At 41.3% G+C, this 21178-nt stretch overlaps 3 protein-coding genes across 3 annotated transcripts; 2 read left to right on the forward strand and 1 right to left on the reverse strand.

The window, feature by feature from the left end:
* Positions 1–965: 965 nt before the first annotated feature.
* map9 (microtubule-associated protein 9) lies at positions 966–11486 on the forward strand. The gene is made up of 14 exons (XM_062524579.1): positions 966–1108; positions 1577–1651; positions 3082–3169; positions 3257–3937; positions 4540–4754; positions 5353–5455; positions 5616–5680; positions 7178–7248; positions 7499–7658; positions 7814–7903; positions 8031–8192; positions 8704–8849; positions 10729–10864; positions 11060–11486. Exons 2-14 carry the CDS (start codon positions 1577–1579, stop codon positions 11177–11179), a joined length of 2112 nt encoding a protein of 703 aa, XP_062380563.1. The 5' UTR covers positions 966–1108; the 3' UTR covers positions 11180–11486.
* A 1688-nt stretch (positions 11487–13174) lies between these two features.
* On the reverse strand, positions 13175–14284 carry LOC134099002 (neuropeptide Y receptor type 2-like). Its single transcript, XM_062551682.1, has one exon. The coding sequence runs from the start codon at positions 14282–14284 to the stop codon at positions 13175–13177; it is 1110 nt and encodes a 369-aa protein (XP_062407666.1).
* Positions 14285–18549: 4265 nt separating this feature from the next.
* sft2d3 (SFT2 domain containing 3) lies at positions 18550–19809 on the forward strand. Its single transcript, XM_062524590.1, has one exon. It carries the CDS (start codon positions 18624–18626, stop codon positions 19290–19292), a length of 669 nt encoding a protein of 222 aa, XP_062380574.1. The 5' UTR covers positions 18550–18623; the 3' UTR covers positions 19293–19809.
* Positions 19810–21178: the final 1369 nt, after the last annotated feature.

Genomic DNA, 21178 nt, shown 5'->3' on the forward strand with positions numbered 1-21178 from the left:
ATCACTTATAGATGTATGTTCATATTGAACCCCCCCCCCCCCCCCCCCCCCGCAACACACACACACACACACACACGCACACACACGCACGCGCACACACACACACACACACACACACACACACACACACACACACACACACACACACACACACACACACACACACACACACACACACACACACACACACACACACACACAGGCCTTTGGGCTGCACATGGGCTATACCATCAACCATCCCCCACACTCACAAACACACAGGAGGCATCAGACTTGAAATGCATTGATGCATTAATAGAGATGAAAGTTGTACCACAGTCTTCTCAAGGATGGCTTGAGGTGTTGCATAACCTCTCCACTCTCTTTTCTGGGTGACAGTTGATAAGCACTGATGCTACAATAATTAGATCCAGTCAGCCTCTGTTCTCCCCTGGTTCCCTTCCTGCCAAGAACTATAAGCACAAAGGCCAATCAGGGGTAGCAGGGAAATACTCTTTTCCAGACTCATATGTGTTGAAACATGTACAGTAACCTTTCCTTGTACCTACAAGCGCTGCCTAATATGACAGACATAGAATTACCCTACTGGTATTTTGGGCTACTACACTAGCCTACCTAATTGCAGCCTAACAACTGAAAACTGATAGGCCTAGTTGAAGATCATCACTGCACCCTCACAATGTGGTGATACACTCCCCCTGCTGGTCACTTTCGGGAGTGGTTCTCAAGGAAGATACTGGCTTTAAATGTAGACGTTTAAAACATAATTTAGTGTTCAGTTTAGTGTTTATCTTGGTGTTTACAGAACACAATCCAACCAAAAGCAGCTTGCTTCCAACTTAAATTTCAATGACCTTGAATGGATTTTTGGTCAGGTCTGGAGACCGTGACGCTAGCTCCCAACTTCCGTTTCCGTTGTCCCTTGGTTACCACTGTAAACACTTCAGGCTGTAAATAGACTAGCACATGGACTAGCTGGGCTTCTGAACCTGCAACATTTAGGATACCAGGCTGTGAATTTACCTTACCAATTAGGGTATTTTGAACGTTGCTGCGCTGACCAGACCCACTGGAAATCTCCCCACTGCATTCATTACAAAATATCAAGGTAACTTAGCTTCTATTCCAGTTAGTTCACTCTGATGTTGGCGTTGCTTCTCCTCGTTAGCTTATGCTTGTGTAGTAACGCTTTGAAGAGTTTGTAGTTACATCGATAGCTTCAATTTTCTCACCATATCTGCCTGACTTAAATATAACATACACTTTACGCAACATTTCAGCTATTCCAGAGCTTTTTGTCATGTCCTTGTCGTGAAAGTTATTGTTCAGCGATACATTATTCGGATTAATTCTTATCCGATTCACCACACGAATTTGCCCTCCTCCTCCTCCCCCTGTCTGCGTTTTGCTTGCAACAGGGATTACCATTATCGTTGGGCATGATATGATAGCTGGTTGGTTGTGGTGAAAGAGGGTTTTAAGATCGCGAAGGTCAAACAGTCTTTCACCTGATGGTCGGTCTTGTGGACCAATCTTGAACGGTTGAAAGTCATTATTATCTTTCTTTTTCATCTAGATGTCTGATGATGATCCTTTCAGAACCCTTGCGTACAAAAAGAGTCCCAAAGCTTCAAGGAGAACCACTTTCCAGGTAATTCGTCCTGAAATGCATATAGCCAAGCCTAGTCCCTAGTGTGTGATTACTGACACACTAGGGACCTAGCAAGGCCTACAGGATACCTTGTAGCCATGGACAGTAAAAGGTAGCCAATTGAGGCGTGTCTACATAATATTCAGGATTAACTGACATTGCTATGGAGCCCTAAAGGGTGTGCAGAACAAAAACAACTTCTCCAAACGTGTATGGTGCACACCAGAGAGTTTTACATGCACACCACGAAGTGTCTGCTGAGCACAGGTGGTGGTACACACCAGATACCACATAAAGGTTTTTGTTTTGTCCCTCAAGCTGTAGGGCTTTGAGTTTCTGGTGAGCATGAGAGAGTTTTGGTGCTCACAAGGTTTATGGTGAGCACACTAACAGCTGCACTATTGCTCTACCGTAGCACAGAAACGTAATGTCCACTTTGTATAACCACAATTTATTTAGTACAATCAGCACAGCAAATTGGATATTTCTATAGATCTTGCACCGCTAGATAGTTTGACAAAACAATCTGTTTAGTACAATGGAAAATATGGTTATGGTTTAATGGTATATGGTTTTCCTAACAAATAGCTTACTTCCAAACATGCCTTTTCTTAACACGGAAACAAAGGCCTGAGTGTCATCTTACATCTTACTGCACCAACGAAATCACTCAATCTGAAATTGTAGTAACACCAGTATGAAGATATGGATCAGGGCCGGGTTTCCCAGATTCGTTAAGAAGCTCTTAAGTGCTAAGAACTTCTTAGGAGCCTTCTTGGAACGTTCTTGGAGCGTTCTTAGAATGCGCCTATGAATATCTTAGCGCTTAAGAGCTTCTTAACAAATCTGGGAAACCCGACCCAGATCAGTTTGGACCAGTGTAAACAGGGTCAGTAGGGGCCAGCATGTGCAAACCTGATACATGTACAGGCTCCAGTGCATGTTTGGATCCTGGCCTTCTTTTTTTTTTTTTTTTCAATTTTATATTTGTGTCTCCTTGAGACAGATGTTATGTTTCAAGCACTCTTCCTATCAGGTTGGCTATTTAGCTTTGTATAGTTCAATCATTGTCTGTTAACAACATACTGTATATCTGTATCTATCTTGTAGTGATTTTAAAACACTATGATTTCCACTCCTCTCTTATCCTGCTTGAAAATAGCACTGATTAAACTCAACAGTTGTAAATGGAACCTTAATAGTAAATCAATGAGTTCTGTCAAGATGGAAATCTAAAGTTATTACACAACATAGAGAAGAGACTCTGCCGCATTGTGAATATATTTTTTCATGCTTGGTGAACACCCTAATAATCATGAAATGGATTAAAGCAGAGTGCATAATGTAATAGATAGATGTGATAGATGATCTCAATGTTTTGCCAATTTGCCTTCAGCTTTTTTTAGAAGTGGTTATTGATTTTCTTTTAGGATGAGTTGGAGGCAGCTGTGTCTGCAAGAACAAGGAAGAAAAACAATGAGGAAGACCAGCCTTACTCAGATGACTTTGAGGATGATGGTATGGTGTATGAGGTATACTTTTGAAATCCTGTTAAAACGAGCTGAAATGGATCAGATGTAATTATTTGTATACATTCCCTCACAGATATACTAACGGAAATACTCAACAGACGAAAGAAAAAGTTGGAAACATTCCGTAAAGGGAAAGGCAAAAAGCAAGGCAAGGTACAGGAATTTCAGCTGTCAGATGAAGAGGAGAATGCCAGACCCAAGAGGGTGTCCTTCTTGAAGTCTAGAAAGACAAGCTCCCCTGTGGAGGGCCGGCATGTCGAAAAGGGTGAAACTGAAAAGACTGGTGTCAGCAGTGCACGGAATGAATCTTCACAGTCAACTTTGTCCAGTGGAAAATCAGAGAGTGGTCATCATGGGCGTTCGATTTTGAGCCCGAAGTCCGAAGGGAGCCCACATGACTCGTTGCAGCTCTGGCAAGATCATTCAGAAACTTCTGTCTCTCCGAAGGGCCAATCAGAATCTCCTGTGGAAAAGAGAGATCTATCAGGATTTTCCCCCCAGTGGAGTCCGTCAGAATCTACCCAATCCCAGAAACACTTTTCGTCTCGCAGTGGGAGGTCGTCAGCGTCGTCTCTTGTCCACCCCGAGAGCAGACAGGGGGGGTCTTTGTCACCTTCCGTATCGAAAGAGGGCCAGAGAGCTGTGGCCGACTCTACAGAGAGTAGTGAGCATGACAAGACACTTGCACAAGGTCCACAGAATCCACCTCTCCCACAGCCAAGAGAGCGAAGTGTGAAAGAGAAGCCCTCTACAGGTCAGTGGTAGCACATTATTGTTGTATAGAGTAAACTGAAAGGCTCCATTAGATATTATTTCAGCACAACAGTTACAGGCATATACAGTGTCATAAATAGTGAGTAAAATAGATTTTCACACAATTAGGTTTGCTTGAAATAACAAAGATCACATGAATAGTTCAGTGAAGAGAGAGAAGGCTGTTGACAGAAATGGATAATTATTAATAATGTAACTTAATGGAGTATCTTAACATTCTTTATTTTTTACTTTTGTATTTAGAATGAATTTGTATTTATTTTAGATAATCAAAGTGAATTGGACTGAATGACTCTCTGTTCTATACCGGGCTGTCCAGATTTGTTGCAAAGAGCATCTTGTGGGCAGATTATGGATCATTCAATTGATTAATGGAGTCGCCATTTTAACAAGGAGTGCTGAACAAACACTGCATACGCAATGATCGAGTCAGTCACAGTTGCACTGAGAGATGCGTGTTAATTTTGCAAATTGGATAATAAACAAATTAAATGGTCAGGCATTACCGAACATGCACAAGAAGCGAAATAATCCAACAGTCAATAACTCAGGTTCTCATTCCCCTGCTTTTCCTCCTCAAAGACACGATCGGTGAAGAAGGGCCTCCCAAGCCCAAGCCCCGGCAGAGGATGCGCAGGGCGGGCAGTCCCACCATGGAGGAGAGGCCAGGAGCAGAGGGCCCCTCCAGCCCCACTCGCTCTTCCTCTAGAGCCCTCTCCCAGGCTCCCACCAAGAGGGCCGGCACCTCCTCCTCTTCCTCCTCAGGGAAGAGAGGCCCATCCAGGGGTAGTTCTCAGGTCAGTGACACTACACTGACCCACCTACACTGACCAACCACACGGTCAGCTCCAGACTGATTTTCATGCTTGGAGACTTTCACCACGTACAGTTGGCTCACCTGTGGCAATTTGCTATGCATGCTAAACACTATGAATGGTGTTTGATGCTATTATTAAACTCAGCACAACCCCTCACTTATACTGCATGTCATTCTGTATTCCGTGCCACTCATTGCAGAGTTGATGCGCCTCGGCGTTGATTGATAACCATTCTGATAAAAGACATATAATTCTTGGTGGAAGAATGATTTAAATGAGAAACTTATTATATTTCTCATTGCTGTGCTTTTATGTTATGAAATATTGACGAGTATGTATAATAACCATTTTAGAAAAGCAACGATTTGTGTAGTGCCCTTTAAAAAAACACTGGACTTAGGGCCTCTTGGGGCTGATTGCATAAATGTAATGGATCTAGAACATTAATTGAGCATTCCATGACCTGATTTATTTTACCAGTTCAAGTGAGTTATAGCCAAGCCATAAGTGAAACCGTAGTTGTAAACGTTAAGTTTAGAACGTAAAAAAAGTTAAGAACTGTACATTTTGCCCCCAGGTTGTAGAAAGAGATCCCTCCACGTCATCGAAGCTGAGCAGGTACTCATCTTCTGCTGGTGATGGGATGTCTTTACCGAAATCTACTGAAGACCCCTGCAATAGTAAGAGATGTTGGGCTTCGGTAGTATCTAATTTGAATAAAAAAAAAAAAAAAAACATTTGATCTTTTTATATAAAAACTGAAAAGCTAATTAGTGTAGAAACATACGTTTGTGTTGAATGTTAAATGCATGTATTTAAGAACAACGTTTTTTTATTTAGATGGTTTGGAAGAGACAGAGGAAGGCAAAGGAGATACATATTCTGTCAATTTTGAAGAATATGAAGTAAGTGTAATATCCTCTTTTATCCTGTCACAGTGCCCCTACTCAGGCCATGTCCACTCAGCCGGGTATTTTTAAAAGAAAATGTAAAAAAGAAAGAATAGTTCCATCCACACGGATACACAAAAGAAGCCATTGTAGGCCGTCAAGCAGTTGGATAACATTTTAAAGAAACAACTCTAAAAAGACTGTTTTCACTCTGAAACAGATTTTTCGGAAATATCCAATTGTACGAGAATAGTGTGTTAATGCGGACGAAATGCCAAAACGCGGCAGCGGCCCAAGACGGCATCTTATTGAGGGCAGCATGAACTCCCGCAAACAAAGATTTATTATGTTATATTTGTTAGCTTTCAATTGCACTTGTCGGTTTTTTGCGTTTTTGCACAGTAAGTCAGTCACATGTAACATTGTGGGGTGTGAGCACCCTATACAGTATCTTTGCAGGCAGGTGTGTGCTACTGCTCATGCACAAAAGTTGAGAAGGGAAAGGAGGAGAGGGCAGTGAATAGTGCACAACTAACGCAATTAGTCGGCTAAAGTCAGTCACATAGGCTGCATGTTATATTTCTGGATCACGTGAAATTGTTAAATAATAAATAATGCAAAACAAATCTTGACACCAAAATTAATTTGGTTTTGTCTTGACCATTGGTTAGCGGTGTTGAGGGATATGTCATTTGATTCTGGACTAGAAAGGGTCAAAGCACTCCGGTGGGAAAAAGAGGAAAGACGGCGGCTCTGAGGGGTGTGGTTGCCCAGAGCGTCATACAAGCTATGTTTTTAAAAATACCTGACATGTAGACATGGCCTCAGCAGGAACAATGCTTACGGTGAATTATTCTTATGTGGTACATGGTTATGTTGACATGCCATTCAAACACAATTGAAATGTTTAATTACACTAATACTGTAAGTGCCTTTAAGACTTTAAAATTGAGTGATGGTTGCATCTGAACTGGCTTTACTGTTTGGTGCCGGGAGCATTGGACTAATCATCCAAGATTAAAACAAAAAGCAACTACCATATCATTCTTACCAGTGCCTGAGTTTATCCAAGTTAGTGGCAGTAACACAATTGGATCTGATTTAATAAACAGTGGTAGACCATACAAATCAATACAAAAGTTATGGGATTCCCTTCTACAAGGACACGACTAACTGATCTGGTAACATTGCACTGATCTCTGACTAATAAGTTTAAGCGTTTCACACTACAGTGAATAAAAATGATGGTGTGGCACCCTCGTTCTCCTATATTGGATTCCGCTTTAAATGGACCGCTGCACCTTCAATAGTCTGTAACACTGCCTGGCTTGTGGTCAGATCAATATAGGCCAAACATCCTGAGCTCAGCTATTGGATTAAAGGAGTATTCTTTGATCAGGTTATTTCCCGAGTGTGACGTTGAGTGCATTTTAACCTCTATTTGGGTAATAGTAGAATGTGCTTTATGTTATCATGTGAAATCATCTATATTGTGTTGCATTTTAAATGTAGGAGTCTGCAGATCGCCCAGATGGTGCAGTAAGCCAACTGAGCTACACCTTGGGCAAAACTGAGGCCATCAGGTAAACTTTCTCCTCTTAGACATCTGCCAAAGGATTTGTATTCACTTCCAGGCTGCAGATCCTCCTCAAGATATTGTTGTTTTAAGCAGAATATGTTGTGTAGGTCCTTAAATGCACTCTGGTTTTTCGGATCCAGAATTCCTAGTTGTTATTTATCCATCACTCTCTGAAATCGCTGAAGACACACAGCAAATTGATGTTTATTGTTGTTCTTAACCTTTGAATGTCTGTGCGTTTTCCCAAATTGCAGACCCTCAAGTGCCCAGACATCCAGCTCCAAGAAGTCTGGTAGAGTGAGCTCCCGCACAGCTAAGCCTAAATACCTGGGGTCCCTCCAGCTTCTGGACAAGCAGCTGCCTGACACGGACTCCCAGCCAGAGGCTACCTCTCTCCGGGCCGCTGTCTACCAGGTACTAGAGACAGCATCAGAGATTGTCTGGGGACACTGGGAATAGCTTCTAGAAATGTATTACCGGAGGTGCCATTTAATTCACACTTGTAGGAATGATACTGCATACACTGAAGTCCTGCACTTTACCAATGTGTTCCTTCTGGACATGAACAGGAATGGCTTCGGAAGAAACAGGAGAAATTACGAGAAGAGTTGAAAGCCAAAAGGCATGACGAGAAACTAAAGGAGGAAAAAAAGATAGAGGTATGAAGGCCTATACAGTATATCACATCCAGACAGAACAGTCGCATCTTTACAATACTGTGTGTGAAGGTAACACACTGTACACTGTATACATCCCACCCCCTGACTGAGTCTCTTGTCCTCTCAGGAGGAGCAGGCCAAGAGAGAGGCTGCCATGGCCTCTTTTGAAGCGTGGAAGGAGAAGAAGAGCGAGACTATCTCAAATATGGTCAAAGAGAAACAAGAGGCCCTGAGAAAACAGGAATGGGAGATGAGTGAAAAAGAAGAGAAAAAAGAAACAGCAAAAAAGGTAAATCACTCATACAAAAAATTATCTTGGTACTGGCATGAACATGTGTGGTTTAAATGTGCTATATATAGGACAGTTATTGTAATAAATAATAAAATGACCATAATATGCCTTCAGAGATGAAAAAAAATGTATTTTCAAATACTGGCTTTACTGACAACAATGCTACAGCCAGGATATTCATAATTCAAATTTTCATTTGCAGCCTGAAGATACAGTATATGTTTTGAGTTTGTGTTTTGGCCTACTGCGCCACCCTCTGCCAGTTTACCAGTCGCACAGCTAGTAGCATCTCTATCTTTGGATTGCCAGATTAGCCTACTTAATGCTCTCAAATGTTTTGATTCTGTTGTAAACACTAGTGGTCGTTCATACATACAGTATAGTACCTTTAAGTAGAATTCAGGGCAGCAAATTACTTCACATGGAAACCAATTTTTAAGATTTGTTTTACTGTGGCCTAGTGTTGGGATTCAAGTTTGAACATTTTACCTTGTGTCTAATTTCACAGGTGTTTGAGAAATGGAAACAAGAGCAAGATGAGATTTTGAAGGAGAGAATCAGAAAACAAAGTCAGATCGAAAATAAGCTGAAGCAGAAGAAAGAGATGGACAAAGAAGAGAGGAAGAGAGATGCCTCTTCTGCGTTCTCCAAATGGTAGGACTACCAGACGGTCTTTGGTATTATTTGCCCTCAATGGTGCCTTCCAGGCAGCGCTGCCTTCAAGGCACTACTCCCCTCAGTTTAGGGGTAGGATGAGGGTTGAGGGGGTTAGGGTTAGGAATAGGGTAAAGGTAGTGCCTTTTAGGCTGTGCTGCCTGGAAGGTGCCGTTGGGGGCAAAAAAAACACCATTGAGCGACTACAGACACTACACACTGAATAACACTGAACTTTGAATTGTACGCACACACATAGCCAGACATGCAAACAACCCTTCTTGTGTACATAATCTTGTGTTTGGTTAACATAGCTGGTTTGAAATATTAAATACAGCCAAATACAGCTGAACGGAACGGAATTCCGTGAAACTTGCCATGCATTCAGAGAGTGTTGAAATGATCCTACACTTAAGCCAACTGTCAGCCCAAAGATACCTTTTTTGCGTTCTCATTTTTATCTAGGTGGTGTTATACCGCAAATGTGTGGTTATAGGATGGGTTGAGATGGCCCCTTGACACCAACATACAGAAAATAATTGGTCATCCTAGGGGGGTGTCTAGTGCAGCAGGTGGGCGACGGATCAAAACGAAAGTCAATGGCTTTGTGTCATCCTTGTGGGGCTACAGTACATGCCCACCAAGCCCACTGGTCTTTCAGTGTTCCGGGAATCATTGACACAAAAATACTGAAGAAAAAGAGACAGCTAGCTACACTATCGGCGATCATAATAAGGTTGCATTAATAGTGATATAATGAAATTGAAAATTAGACCAAGTTACAGTATATTGCATTACAGTTTTTTTCAATTGCTTACACACAATTTTTCAAACCAAGTTCTTTTTAACAAAATTTAAGCACAGGTATCCAAACGCCACACTCAGTTTGCATAATTCCTAGATTCTTTGCAAAATGAAACACTTCAGTCAAAACAAACACACTTCAGTCAAAACATACACACTTCAGTCAAAACATATACTGTACACATATTTGTAAAAATGCTATTAGTTGTCATTTAACAAACACAGTCATCAATGATCAGACACTATTGCAGCCAGTTTCACACTGCAGTGATAAATGCAAAACGCATTTGTAAAAAGAAAAATTAGGAAATAGCATGTGCTAGATTTTTGCCCAGACATTGTTATGTAAGGGATCATTTAGATGTCCAAAAAATAGTGACAAACCCACAACATTCTTCATGATTAGTTCGACATAGGGAAAGTGTACATAAATAGGTCTATAAACTTGTACAACACTGAAGACTGCTGTAGACTGAATATTTCAAGTATTTATTTCGATACTTACAGTATTTCTAACCATAATCAGTTACAGTAATCAACCAACAATGAAATCAATTGAACAAATAAAATCTGTAGACAAACAAAAACTACTGCATAAAGTACATACACTTTGACTCTGAAGAGCAACTGCAAAAGCAACAAGACTGTATAGCACACCTGAGTGCTGCGTTTTCAATTTTGCACATGTGTGCTTACACACCTGGTGGATGTGATTATCCAATTCGTTCATTAGTGTAGTCATTGGCAATCCGGGGCTTTGTAATGACAAGGAAGTAACTTCACAATCCTTATCTGTGTCTAAGGTGTGGAAATGTGTGTAGAGTTATACAAATCACTGTGTGTAATGTTTTGCAAAATGGGTGAAGCAGACATTGTGTGTAATGTTGTGCAAATCTGTGGAGGTGTTTTGCTCCTTGGAGTAAAATTTTGCTAATTGTGTGAAAAAAAATATTTTAGTGTGTAAACAATCGTAAAAAACTGTAATAGTGATATAATGAAATTAAAAATTAGACCAAGTTAACCCCTAGTTAAAGTGTTGTGCAGGGAATAACTTTCCTCCTGCATACAATTCTAGGAGTGAGACGAAAAAGGATGTCATCCAAGAAAAAACAAAGACAGAAAGAAGAAAGGAGGAAGAGAAGCAGGAGGAGGAGCGATATGAAAAGGAAGAGAAGGACCAGCTGGCTTTGGAGATGTATGAGAAATGGATGGTACGTATGTTGTTGCCACTGGAGACGAATGACAAATTGAAGGAATATTTATTGTTTGCTTCGGAGATGTATGAGGATGGAATATCTATTGATCTTCCCAGGTCTTCCCTCTGGACCTATACATCCTTGATGTCACACATTATTGGTATTTTTGTTTGCATTCTTTTAAGATTTTCTCTAACCCCTCTTTCCCAGAAAAGAAAAGAATTCCAACTAAAACGAGAGAAGAATGAGAGACGGATCCAAGCCATTCTTCGGGATGAGCCTCGGCCTGCCTGGAGCCCCCCGAACAAAACTGTGCCTTTTGGAAAATGACCCTCCTAATGCAACACTCAGAATGCACAGCCACCCACCAGCTGCTGCACACGGAGCCCTGTGTGCTCACTAGAGACTTCCTGGAATTAGGATAAAGCTTGTGCTTTATGCGGCATCTTGACTCGGCAATAATCAGTGATTCCAACGAATCCCTACATGTGCAGTCTGTTGAGGTCTGAAACATCGAACATCCACGAGAGCTACGGTCATGTTGGCTGCTGGGAAAGCCTTATTGCGTTTTCTTTTTTTTTTTTTTTTAATGCTTGTAATTTCATAGGGACTTGTTATTTATTGTATATGTTTACAAAAGAACTAAAGGAAATCATGATTTTTTTTTTTAATGCAACAGGTATTGTTTTTTCTTGATTCCACAGCATATCTGTAGCAGCACAATCAGTACTAAGAGATAGATTATGTAATACATTGAAACTCACACGATGAAACAACACTAGCTCAAGCTCTTAGTTTAAACAATGCTTTGCCATCTGTACTGTCAACTACAGTCATTACCTGAATGAAAAGCAAATGTGTGATGAAACTGTGTCCTAACACAGTGGCTGTGTTTCCTGAATCAGCCTGGCTGAAAAGATGCCACAAGAGGGTAGTGCAGGCCAGTGCTGTGATGAGGGGATGGAGAGCTCCACCTCTCCCTTCTAGAGTATGTCCTTCTCCTTACTTGCCCTCACTTTGTTATTTTGATAGTGATGCCTTGGAGAAGAAAACCCCACTGACCTTTGGTCCACAGTGGAGGAATTTAGAGGTATTTGCAGTCCAGGAAAGGAAAAGGGAGAGGACGCAGGAGGAACGGATCAAAATCAATTTAATCAGTTTGCGGCAGCATTCACTGTTCTTTTTTTTGTAGTGACTGTACTCATAAACATATTGAATAGCCAGCTCACCATTTCAGAGCAAAGGTTATGTTATTCTTGATTCTTAAAAGCATCAATATAATTTAACATTGTTATAGTTTTACAGTTACATGATCATTTCCCTCTGTCTTTTCATTTGTTGGCAATAACATTAATTTCATTTCATGGAAAATCTACTGGTTTTGAAATGCCTTTAAGCAATGATTGATTACCTCCAGACCAGTTCTCAAGGGTACAATATCCATAGCTGTGGTTTGTGGTATATCGTGCGACTTAAGGAACACTATTTTTGAAAAAGGACATTTTAATTTAAGAGAAGCCATCATATGCCTCTTAGGTAACTATCTGCAACTTAAGCTCATATTGAACACCACTGACTGTGCTTAAGACCCCCAAGACATTGACTGCACTTAAATGCCATTTCTTGCTACTAGCAGGGGACATTCATCATTATATTTTTATTTGATGATGACACGCTCACAATGATTTCTACAGAATGCATTCAATTTGAATATTTTTGTCAGACATCAGTATTTTTGTATGCAGTCCTTATACACACACATTCCAACATAATAATACTAACTGTGATTCAGGCTCAGATACACATTAAAGCAATACCTTATGGTCAGTTAAAATGATTCTTTCCTCTATCAATAAATTTGACAATACATGAATTGGAACGAATTTAAGAATCTATATTGTTCTGCGACAACTTCTTTACTTACAGGGATATATAATGCAAGCAATAGTCTCATTCACCAAAGTCCAAACTGGACATTTAACTAAAAAATAATAACAAAAAACAGGTTAAAATATATTTGGCTGTCTCACAATCACAATTGCTGTAGTAGGTCTACAAAACGCAAAAGGAAAGAGTATCAGGTAAGTATTTACGCAAACCCTACTTATTGAAATGGATGCAGTAGCATAGCCTATTATACGACTGCTCTAATAACTGCCAGCAGACTGAGGGACCAGCAAATGCAGTTCTCATCTCGACATTACCTCAGCTGTGACTTCACCTTCACCTCAATTACCTTACATTATCTTCCTTATGCCCTACAATGGGTAGACCTGTGTTCACCGTGCAGCGTAAACCACATGGATAATGCCCACAGATCTTAACTTAAACATTCGTTACGTGATACAGACAGCTTATGTCCTTTCCTTCCTTCTCCATTCTTCTGACTTGACCCCTGTCGGCCCCTGCCCCGTCAGCTGTCCAGATACACTTGCACACAGCAGTGAATGCACTTCGGTAGTTCCGGTTCATCCAGCCGTACAGAAACGGGTTGGCAAAAGTCGAGCACATGGCAGTTACGTGGAAGGCGGTGTAGAGCAGTTTAAAGTCTCTCATGTCGAGAATACTGCTATGGAAGTCAACGGCGAGTTGAAAAGAATGAAGAGGCAACCAGCTGAGGGCAAACACCACTACCACAGCCACCAGCATCTTTGTAGTTTTCTTGCGGCGTCGTTGACGGTCGTTTCGGCCTCCACCCCCTGGACTTACATGCCTATGCAACTTGATCCAAATGCGAGCGTATGCGTAGCAGATTATGGAAAGTGGAATGCCGTACTGTAGTAGAAAGGTGGCAACACTGTACACGGTCCCGTCAACACCGTCATCTGGCCACTTCTCCGTGCACGCTTGTATGGACTGCTCAGGTGTCACGTTAAAGGACGCATACTCGCGAAAGATGGCTAGTGGACTGGCCAGAATTGCGCTGGCAACCCAGGTCAAAACTATGACCACCGCGCACATGTTCCGAGACATTTTAGTCTCCATGTGATAGACGATGCTGCGATAACGGTCCATCGCTATCACAGTAAGTGTTATAGTAGAGACGTACACCGAAAGGCCTTGGGCGTAAGGTAGCATGAAGCAAAGTGTCCACCCAAACTTCCACTCGCCGTGGAGCGTGTACATGAGGGTGAAGGGTAGGCACAAGGTGTTCACCAACAGGTCTGCCCCGGCCAAGTTTACTATGAAAAAGTTTGTCACGGTATGCAAGTTTTTAAATGTATACACAACATATAGAACGAGAGAGTTACCTATCACCCCAAAAAGAATTATGGTACTGTAGGCAACTATTAAAACCACTTGAACTCCTATTAGTTTGGTACTGTCTTCCAGAAGAAAGAGTTCATCTTGCACGGTCGATGGTGGGCTGGAGGTATTAACTTGAGAGCCGAACACTTCGTCCTGAGAAACATTTCCAACGTCGTGTGCATCCATTCCCAGAATGGATGGTACTGCCTATAATTAGAGAAGCAGATGTTATCACACACTCGTTCGCGCGCGCGTCGCGCGCATGAAGGAGCAGGGCGCAATGATATTAGGCCATCCAGTGTTTTTGCGTAAAGTGTTCTCAGTAAAGTTCAGAATCAGTGTGTCACTAAATAATATGTCTTTAACTTCAAATCACGGTTTGAGAGAAATCTAATGGGAAAAGTAATTTTATTTAAATCTGTCTGCATAATTCCTGAATTGTAGACTATTATTTGAAGCAGATAGCATATATGGAGCGAAGAAATTTAACTACTTAAGTATTTTTACCAGCTTGATTGATTGTTAAATATCAGAGCAACACTTACCTGATGCTTTCCAGAAATAAGGGTATTCCATGGACTTTTCCCACGACGCGTTTATTCTCAAAGTTTAACGCATGTTCCAGCATTCATGCTTTCCTGATGTACAGCTAGTAGCATATCCAACCTAGTGAGGTATTAGGCATGTTTTCCTGTCATTACTTGTTTCCTCTCGTCGTCTGTTATGTGTACACCCAGCGCGTCTACCCAAACGGTGTGCGCAACGGAAGCCTATGCACTGCGCAATACAATAGCCTTGCCAGAGCGTCGCGGGAACGCCGGTGATGACTGGCCAGAGAAACGGCGCTCTTCCTCTGTTGCGTGTTTTCTAAACAGACCTTCCTATAAATAAAGCAAAATGCGTCGAGTCATATTTTATTACCCCATCTTAATTAAAACATTCTAGAACCCAGAGTTGATGCAGCCACGAAACTTCTGAAAAGATGTATTCAGATAATATACATTAAAAATGACTGACTTTGCACCACTGCATTGTTATTTAGTTTCAGAATAAAATCGTTGATGATTTTGATGAATAAATTAACAGACAGTTCTTGGAGACATCAACATTAAAACAAAATGTTTTCATAGCATGTCTGTAGTTTATGCACAAGCTACAATAATTACAATGTTGGTAAATGTGATTAGATGGCGGACTCTAAGGGATTATGACACAAAAGGAACCATGATCTGTATCAAGCGGTAATGATCATTGTGCTGTGAGATAATTGTATTGCCATTAAGACAAAGATCACATCGTGTCACAAAAAAATCTAATTGAGGTTAACCAACCTTGTCTGTGTGAAACAGCTGCATGTTAAACTCACTGTTGTAAAACTCACCTGGCTATATCATTTGGGAGCCAGCCTAAATGCATTCTGTTATGTCAGCTTCATGAAGTTATTATTGTTCCCGTAGGGCCAATATTTCCCCCCAGCACAAATCCCATACATACATGCATAAGAATATAAGAATTTCTATAATATACAACCACCAGATGTTTTAATTTGTGTATAATAACTAGTATGTGTATCAGTGTAAAATATCTGGAGATGAAAACAGCTGAAGTTCAAATATGTTCAGCCAGTTTAAGAGGCAAGCCCACAATGCTGGAGAACTCTCAGAAGCCCTTTTCTGTATTGGTGCATGCGTAATTAAACAGTGAATCCATAGGTGATTGCTGCTTAAGGTCTGTGATGTAGATCTGTCAATAAAAGCTTTTTTTAGAGACAGTCAAACCTGGAACATGTTGTTGTGGTCTGTTGCGGTAAGAGCTCAGATCTGAACAGATAACACACTTGAAGACAAAAGCAAAGGGCTGTATAGCAGCAACAGAGGCGCGTATTGATTCCCTTCCTCTCCTTTTTAATTAAGCCTCCTGTTGTCACATCAGTCAGTGCAGGCTCATAATACACTGAGCTCAGCTCAATGACATTTTTTTCATGAGAGGGTCTGAACACAGGAGGTGGAGAGTCCATTGTTTATTAAGTGCCCACACATCAACAATCCCAATGATGTGGAACCTCTCTGTAACTCTCAATTATAGTTAGATTAGTTGAACTTAATTTATAGCTCTTGTTTGCCTATATCATATATTTTGGATGCTAATTTGTTTTGAAGGGCATTTGTAATAGAAATATGTTTTATTCATAATGTAATCGTGGTTGTGTGTTTTGTGGAGGACCATGTGCGCAGATGTGGCTACTCAAACACAGAGGAGGACAATGTGAAACGGAATGAAAAAGAGGAGTGGTCATGCAATGGGTTTTTCCATTTGATGTGAGGTAAACGTTTCTCGCCAGCTTTTCTCTGACATGTGTTTCATACTTGCATATTTCTGTGCTTGCCCTTAGGCTACAATGGTTTGATGTTTGTTTTTTTGTGGAATGTAGAGTGGAAGGCAAACAGTTTTCAAATTCTTCAGCAAATAATTTACAACGCTGATGCCAAATTAATGGTTTCATCAAGGAAAGAGTACATATGCAATATCATTTTTTCTGTCTTTTTCCTACTCCAGTTTTTAATGGTACGTTTTTAGAGTGTATTTAAGAGTCATTGCATGAGAAAACCAGGCAGAGGTCAGAAGGTGGGGGGCGGCCATATCGGCTCATAGGCTACTTTGTATGTGTGATGTATGTGGAACTATACAGCCATATAATTACCCTCCAGCTTTTTTGTTATGGAGTTCTGGGACCCCCCTCAGAGACCCTCAAAAATCAAACAATTCATGGCTGAAAATGACTGAAATTGCAATGGCTATCCTGATTATAACATAAGCTTTATATTTCCATAGAGCCTATAGGTTCCCTATTTTTATAGACGAAAAGGTGCACTAGGTGGTTATCTGAACCACTGAAAGGAGAATTTTCATCCCTCTAGATTTTGGTCATTTTTAAGAGGCATATCTCAAATTCGCAATGGCTTTGGTGGATGGTTTTACTGTTGCTGGAGAGAGGAACAATCTACTGATTCAAAAACAATTGTCATCTAATTGTCACAGTTGAAACAAGTGTTTAAGTAGGCCTAAACAAATGCAAAACAGCTAATAATGTAGTATGCTGTCAAAAGAGAATGCAATAATCGCTGAATAACAATGAAGCAGTGATTGCATGCAAGAAGGATTGCAATGCCATGCATGGGTTATATACTGTATACAGTAGATACGAGATGTTCGTGATTGGTCAATTCATGTTAAGTTTCCACACATTCAGCATAGATGTCATGGGGTGATGTCATACAAATCATGTTTAATATCAAAACACTCGCATATAACAGATTTGACCCCTATATTGAAGGTATAGTACACAGTTTTTAGTTTTCTCAGCCTAACAACTTTTGCGTCAACAGTGAAAATCAATTAGGCCTGCAGAGGTCAATAGGCCATTCGGTTTAATGCAGGTGGACGCCAGGCAGGCGAAAATGACTGCAATGATGGTACACATGTCTTCACATAGGCCTATTGGTTGCCCATGGCGGGCAAAGTGTCCGAGGTGGTCGCGAATGCCAGGACATCCTCCAGGGAGCTGGCATATATGCCCTCTCTGATCACACACACACACACACACACACACACACACACACACACACACACACACACACACACACACACATTTATACTGTACTTTATTGATTCCACTTTACAAGTCAAATTACATTAGGAATCAAATCTCTTGAAAGCACGCACACACAGGTAATTAAAACAGTATGCAAGTGTTCACTTACATTCGCTTATCAAAAGTGTTCAAATCAAAGTCTACCTTTTAGGGCATGCATTTCTGGGCATAACTCTATACTTTTCCTTGTCCTGTGTTTTAGTACCTCCGCTAAGGAAGTTGTTTTCATCTGGGTTTGTCTGTCTGTCTGTGTGTCTGTCTGTCTGTCTGTTTGTTAGCAAGATAACTCAAAAAGTGATTGATGGATTTCGATGAAATTTTCAGAGAAGGTCAGAAATCACCCAAGGAAGAAACGATTCAATTTTGGGAGTGATCCGTATCACTGTCGGGATTCCGGAGCCGTTTAGGTTTTTCGCTTAGCGGTGTAATGACATGGTATGGCCACGTGGCTTTTCGTGCTTTTCGAATTTATTCTGTGCTATGCTTTCCCATCGCGAGAAGTGAATAGCCTATGTGAATGAATGTCGAGCAACCATCGAGGTATATTAGTTTTGATCATGTATTGGTGAGAAGTAATAATTACATCATTTAATGTCAAGAAAACATCGCAGTTTTGACCATCTATGTCGTACAATCCTGCCACCGCGAGAAGCGATTCTCGGGCTTTTATTTTTATTTTTTGACGTCCCCCATCCAGAAATTGAAACAGGAAGTGTGGAAACTCTTATTTTGGCTTATCTGGGCTGGCGTCTCTGGAGCTCGTCTCTGAGCTGAAAAACCGGATCTACTGGAGATCGCTCTGACTGTGCATTAGCTGACCACTTCCTGTTATCATTCCATCCATGCACCTTCTACGGCAACTTATGAGGAAACATGGCAGAGTTGAATCGACAACTACAAGAGTATTTGGCACAGTCAAAAGGTGCAAAAACGATATCTCAGTCCAGTTCTAGCACAACAATAGACATAGATGAATCGGCGTCAGTTCCCGGGAGCTGGTTTGGGAAGTGGTCAAGTCCATTTTCCAATTCTAGTAGCCGCGGATCTACAGGCCAGGGGACAAGCAGCGGATTTTCCTGGCCATGGTCCTCCGAACCAGACCCTTGTTTGCCGGGTATGAGCCGTTCGCAAAGGCTCGTTGCTTTTGGGACCTGTATTTTCTTCTCGGCATTGTGCTTTGGACTCTCAGCCTTGTATGCGCCTTTACTCTTGCTTAAAGCACGGAAGTTTGCGCTTCTCTGGTCTCTGGGCTCCCTTTTTGCTCTCCTCGGCGCGGCAATACTGCGAGGACCTAGCAAGCTCATCGCAACACCGACGCCAGGAGCAGTTGTTTACCTCTGTTCACTTGGAGGTACTCTCTACGCTGCGCTCAGCCTCCATAGCACAATACTCACAGCACTGGGAGCAGGCCTTCAGATAGCTGCGATCGTGGGCTATGTGGTTGCCTTGTTGCCTGGTGGGACTGCAGGGATGCGGTTTGTTGGTGGGATGGCAGCGTCAGCCATCAAGAGAACAGTAACCGGCAAAACCATGCCAATCTGAACAATTTTGAATTGAGGTTGTGGACTAATTTTGACGATGCGTTGCTGTGCGCTCTGATCTTAGCTGTTTTGGATGGCACTTCGGGACTCTTTTCGAAGTCCTACATCGCAGAGTAACAACGCCGATGTCTAGACCATAAACACCTATTTTTCTCATAGCAACTTGTAATACACTGACGCTGCTGTACTGACTATGGGGCAATCTCCACTTATTAAAGGGACCATGTTTTGAAAGAGGGGGAAAAATGTGACCAGCATGTTAGACCTACGGTCTTGAATCCTGTGCAGGAACTGTAGAAACTGTGATGACTCTTAAGTGACATTCCATAAACAATTAAAACTATTTCCTGAAGGGAAGGAAACTTTCGTTTGAACAATTGCCTACCTACACGTAGCCTTACTATTGACATGAGGCCGGCCGCAAATGTGATGATTTGAAAACGAGTTGAATCTCAATGTGGTGACCTTTTGAGAGCATGTTAACACAATAAAGAGTGCAATGATCAGTTTCTGGAAAATGCCTCCACAATCACTCAAAGTGAAATGCTGTAATCTAGATTCATGTGGTATTACTGTTCGTGTTAGGCTTAAAATTGCCTAAGCTTCCTAATGCTTTTCTTTGAATTGTTGTAGCCGACCTGGTCTAAATAACAGAACCTATCAGCACCATCTTAGTAGTCTCAGCTGCAGTTAGGGTTGCTGAACACTGGAGTGAGAAAATACAGTTAGTTTCAGAATGCTGAATGCCTTACTTGTGTATAAATTCTGTTGCCCACTCAGGGGGAATAATAGACTAGATATATGCTTGAAATAATTCTGCTGTACTTTATGGTGGTCATGGAGGTATTATAAGAACTGGAGAGAGGGACTAAGTCCCGCCCCCATTCATTTCAATGGCCGATGCTAGGCTAGCTACTTCAGCCAAAAAAGTTTGAAATTGGCCGCAGCCATCTTTGAGAAAATGGCGTTCCATGGGTGTCCATTTCCGTCACCAGCTAGAATGAGCCAATTAGGTTCCACGTTACAACGAGACAACATAGGTACATCGTTGATGAAGATTGGAGAGTGAGAGAAGGTGTTCGTGAACGCGCTCCTATCGTTCAGGCGCAAATGTATTTAATTATTTGAGTTGGGGATGGTGGTGCAGAAGTTTGCCCCTTGTCTCGAAATCCTATAATGTGATATTCATATGTCATGATATAGGCTAATAAACATGGCGAGTCAATATTGAGCAAGAATTCACTTAGCATAGGCCTACACATAAATATGATCCCCATAGTAAATGCTTTGAACTGACTGTAGCCTAGGATGTTATGTGCGCAATAGGCTGTCTACCCGACGAAAATGACTCATGGGATGTAAGAAACGTGTGGATACCAGATATGCTATTTGTGCTGCACCCACTGTGAATTTGCAGTTTAAACCTACATTTGTAGACAGACAAAATGAAGCAAACGCATATTATAGGCTTACCGGTAGAAGCGCGCATCCATGTGTTATGTTTCGAGCAGCATGCATTTTAAGTCTGCTGTCACTGTCGGAAACTTTTGCCGTTACCTACTGTAGGCTGTGACCCCCAGCGCTGCGTTGTTATGAACTAGGCTACAGGTCTGCAGCTGAGCGTTTTAAAACAGTTTTCATAGCCTAGCCTACACGACAGCGAGTAGGTTAATAATTGGGTTTAGTTAGAGAATTTCTTCGCATTTCCTAGAATGTCTTATCATACCTTGCCAACTCATACATAGTCTAATGCAAATAATAGTAACCTATTAGAACGACATTTGCTTTTTTCTTTTATTCACAAAGCCTGGTATAATGATAATGCACAGGCATCAAGTATCGGTAACTTAATCCTAGTCGTCAGTCATTTTATTTATGTATTCTAGA

Source organism: Sardina pilchardus, chromosome 2 (genome assembly GCF_963854185.1).
Source record: "Sardina pilchardus chromosome 2, fSarPil1.1, whole genome shotgun sequence".
Taxonomy (NCBI): domain Eukaryota; kingdom Metazoa; phylum Chordata; class Actinopteri; order Clupeiformes; family Clupeidae; genus Sardina; species Sardina pilchardus.

Excerpts from the sequence above, each read along its gene's own strand:
- map9 (XM_062524579.1), top strand. The coding sequence starts at position 1,577 with ATGTCTGATGATGATCCTTTCAGAACCCTTGCGTACAAAAAGAGTCCC. Across the intron at positions 3,170-3,256 it reads AGATGACTTTGAGGATGATG|ATATACTAACGGAAATACTC; the intron begins GTATGGTGTATG and ends ATTCCCTCACAG. Across the intron at positions 8,850-10,728 it reads TCTTCTGCGTTCTCCAAATG|GAGTGAGACGAAAAAGGATG; the intron begins GTAGGACTACCA and ends ATACAATTCTAG.
- LOC134099002 (XM_062551682.1), bottom strand. The coding sequence starts at position 14,284 with ATGGATGCACACGACGTTGGAAATGTTTCTCAGGACGAAGTGTTCGGC.
- sft2d3 (XM_062524590.1), top strand. The coding sequence starts at position 18,624 with ATGGCAGAGTTGAATCGACAACTACAAGAGTATTTGGCACAGTCAAAA.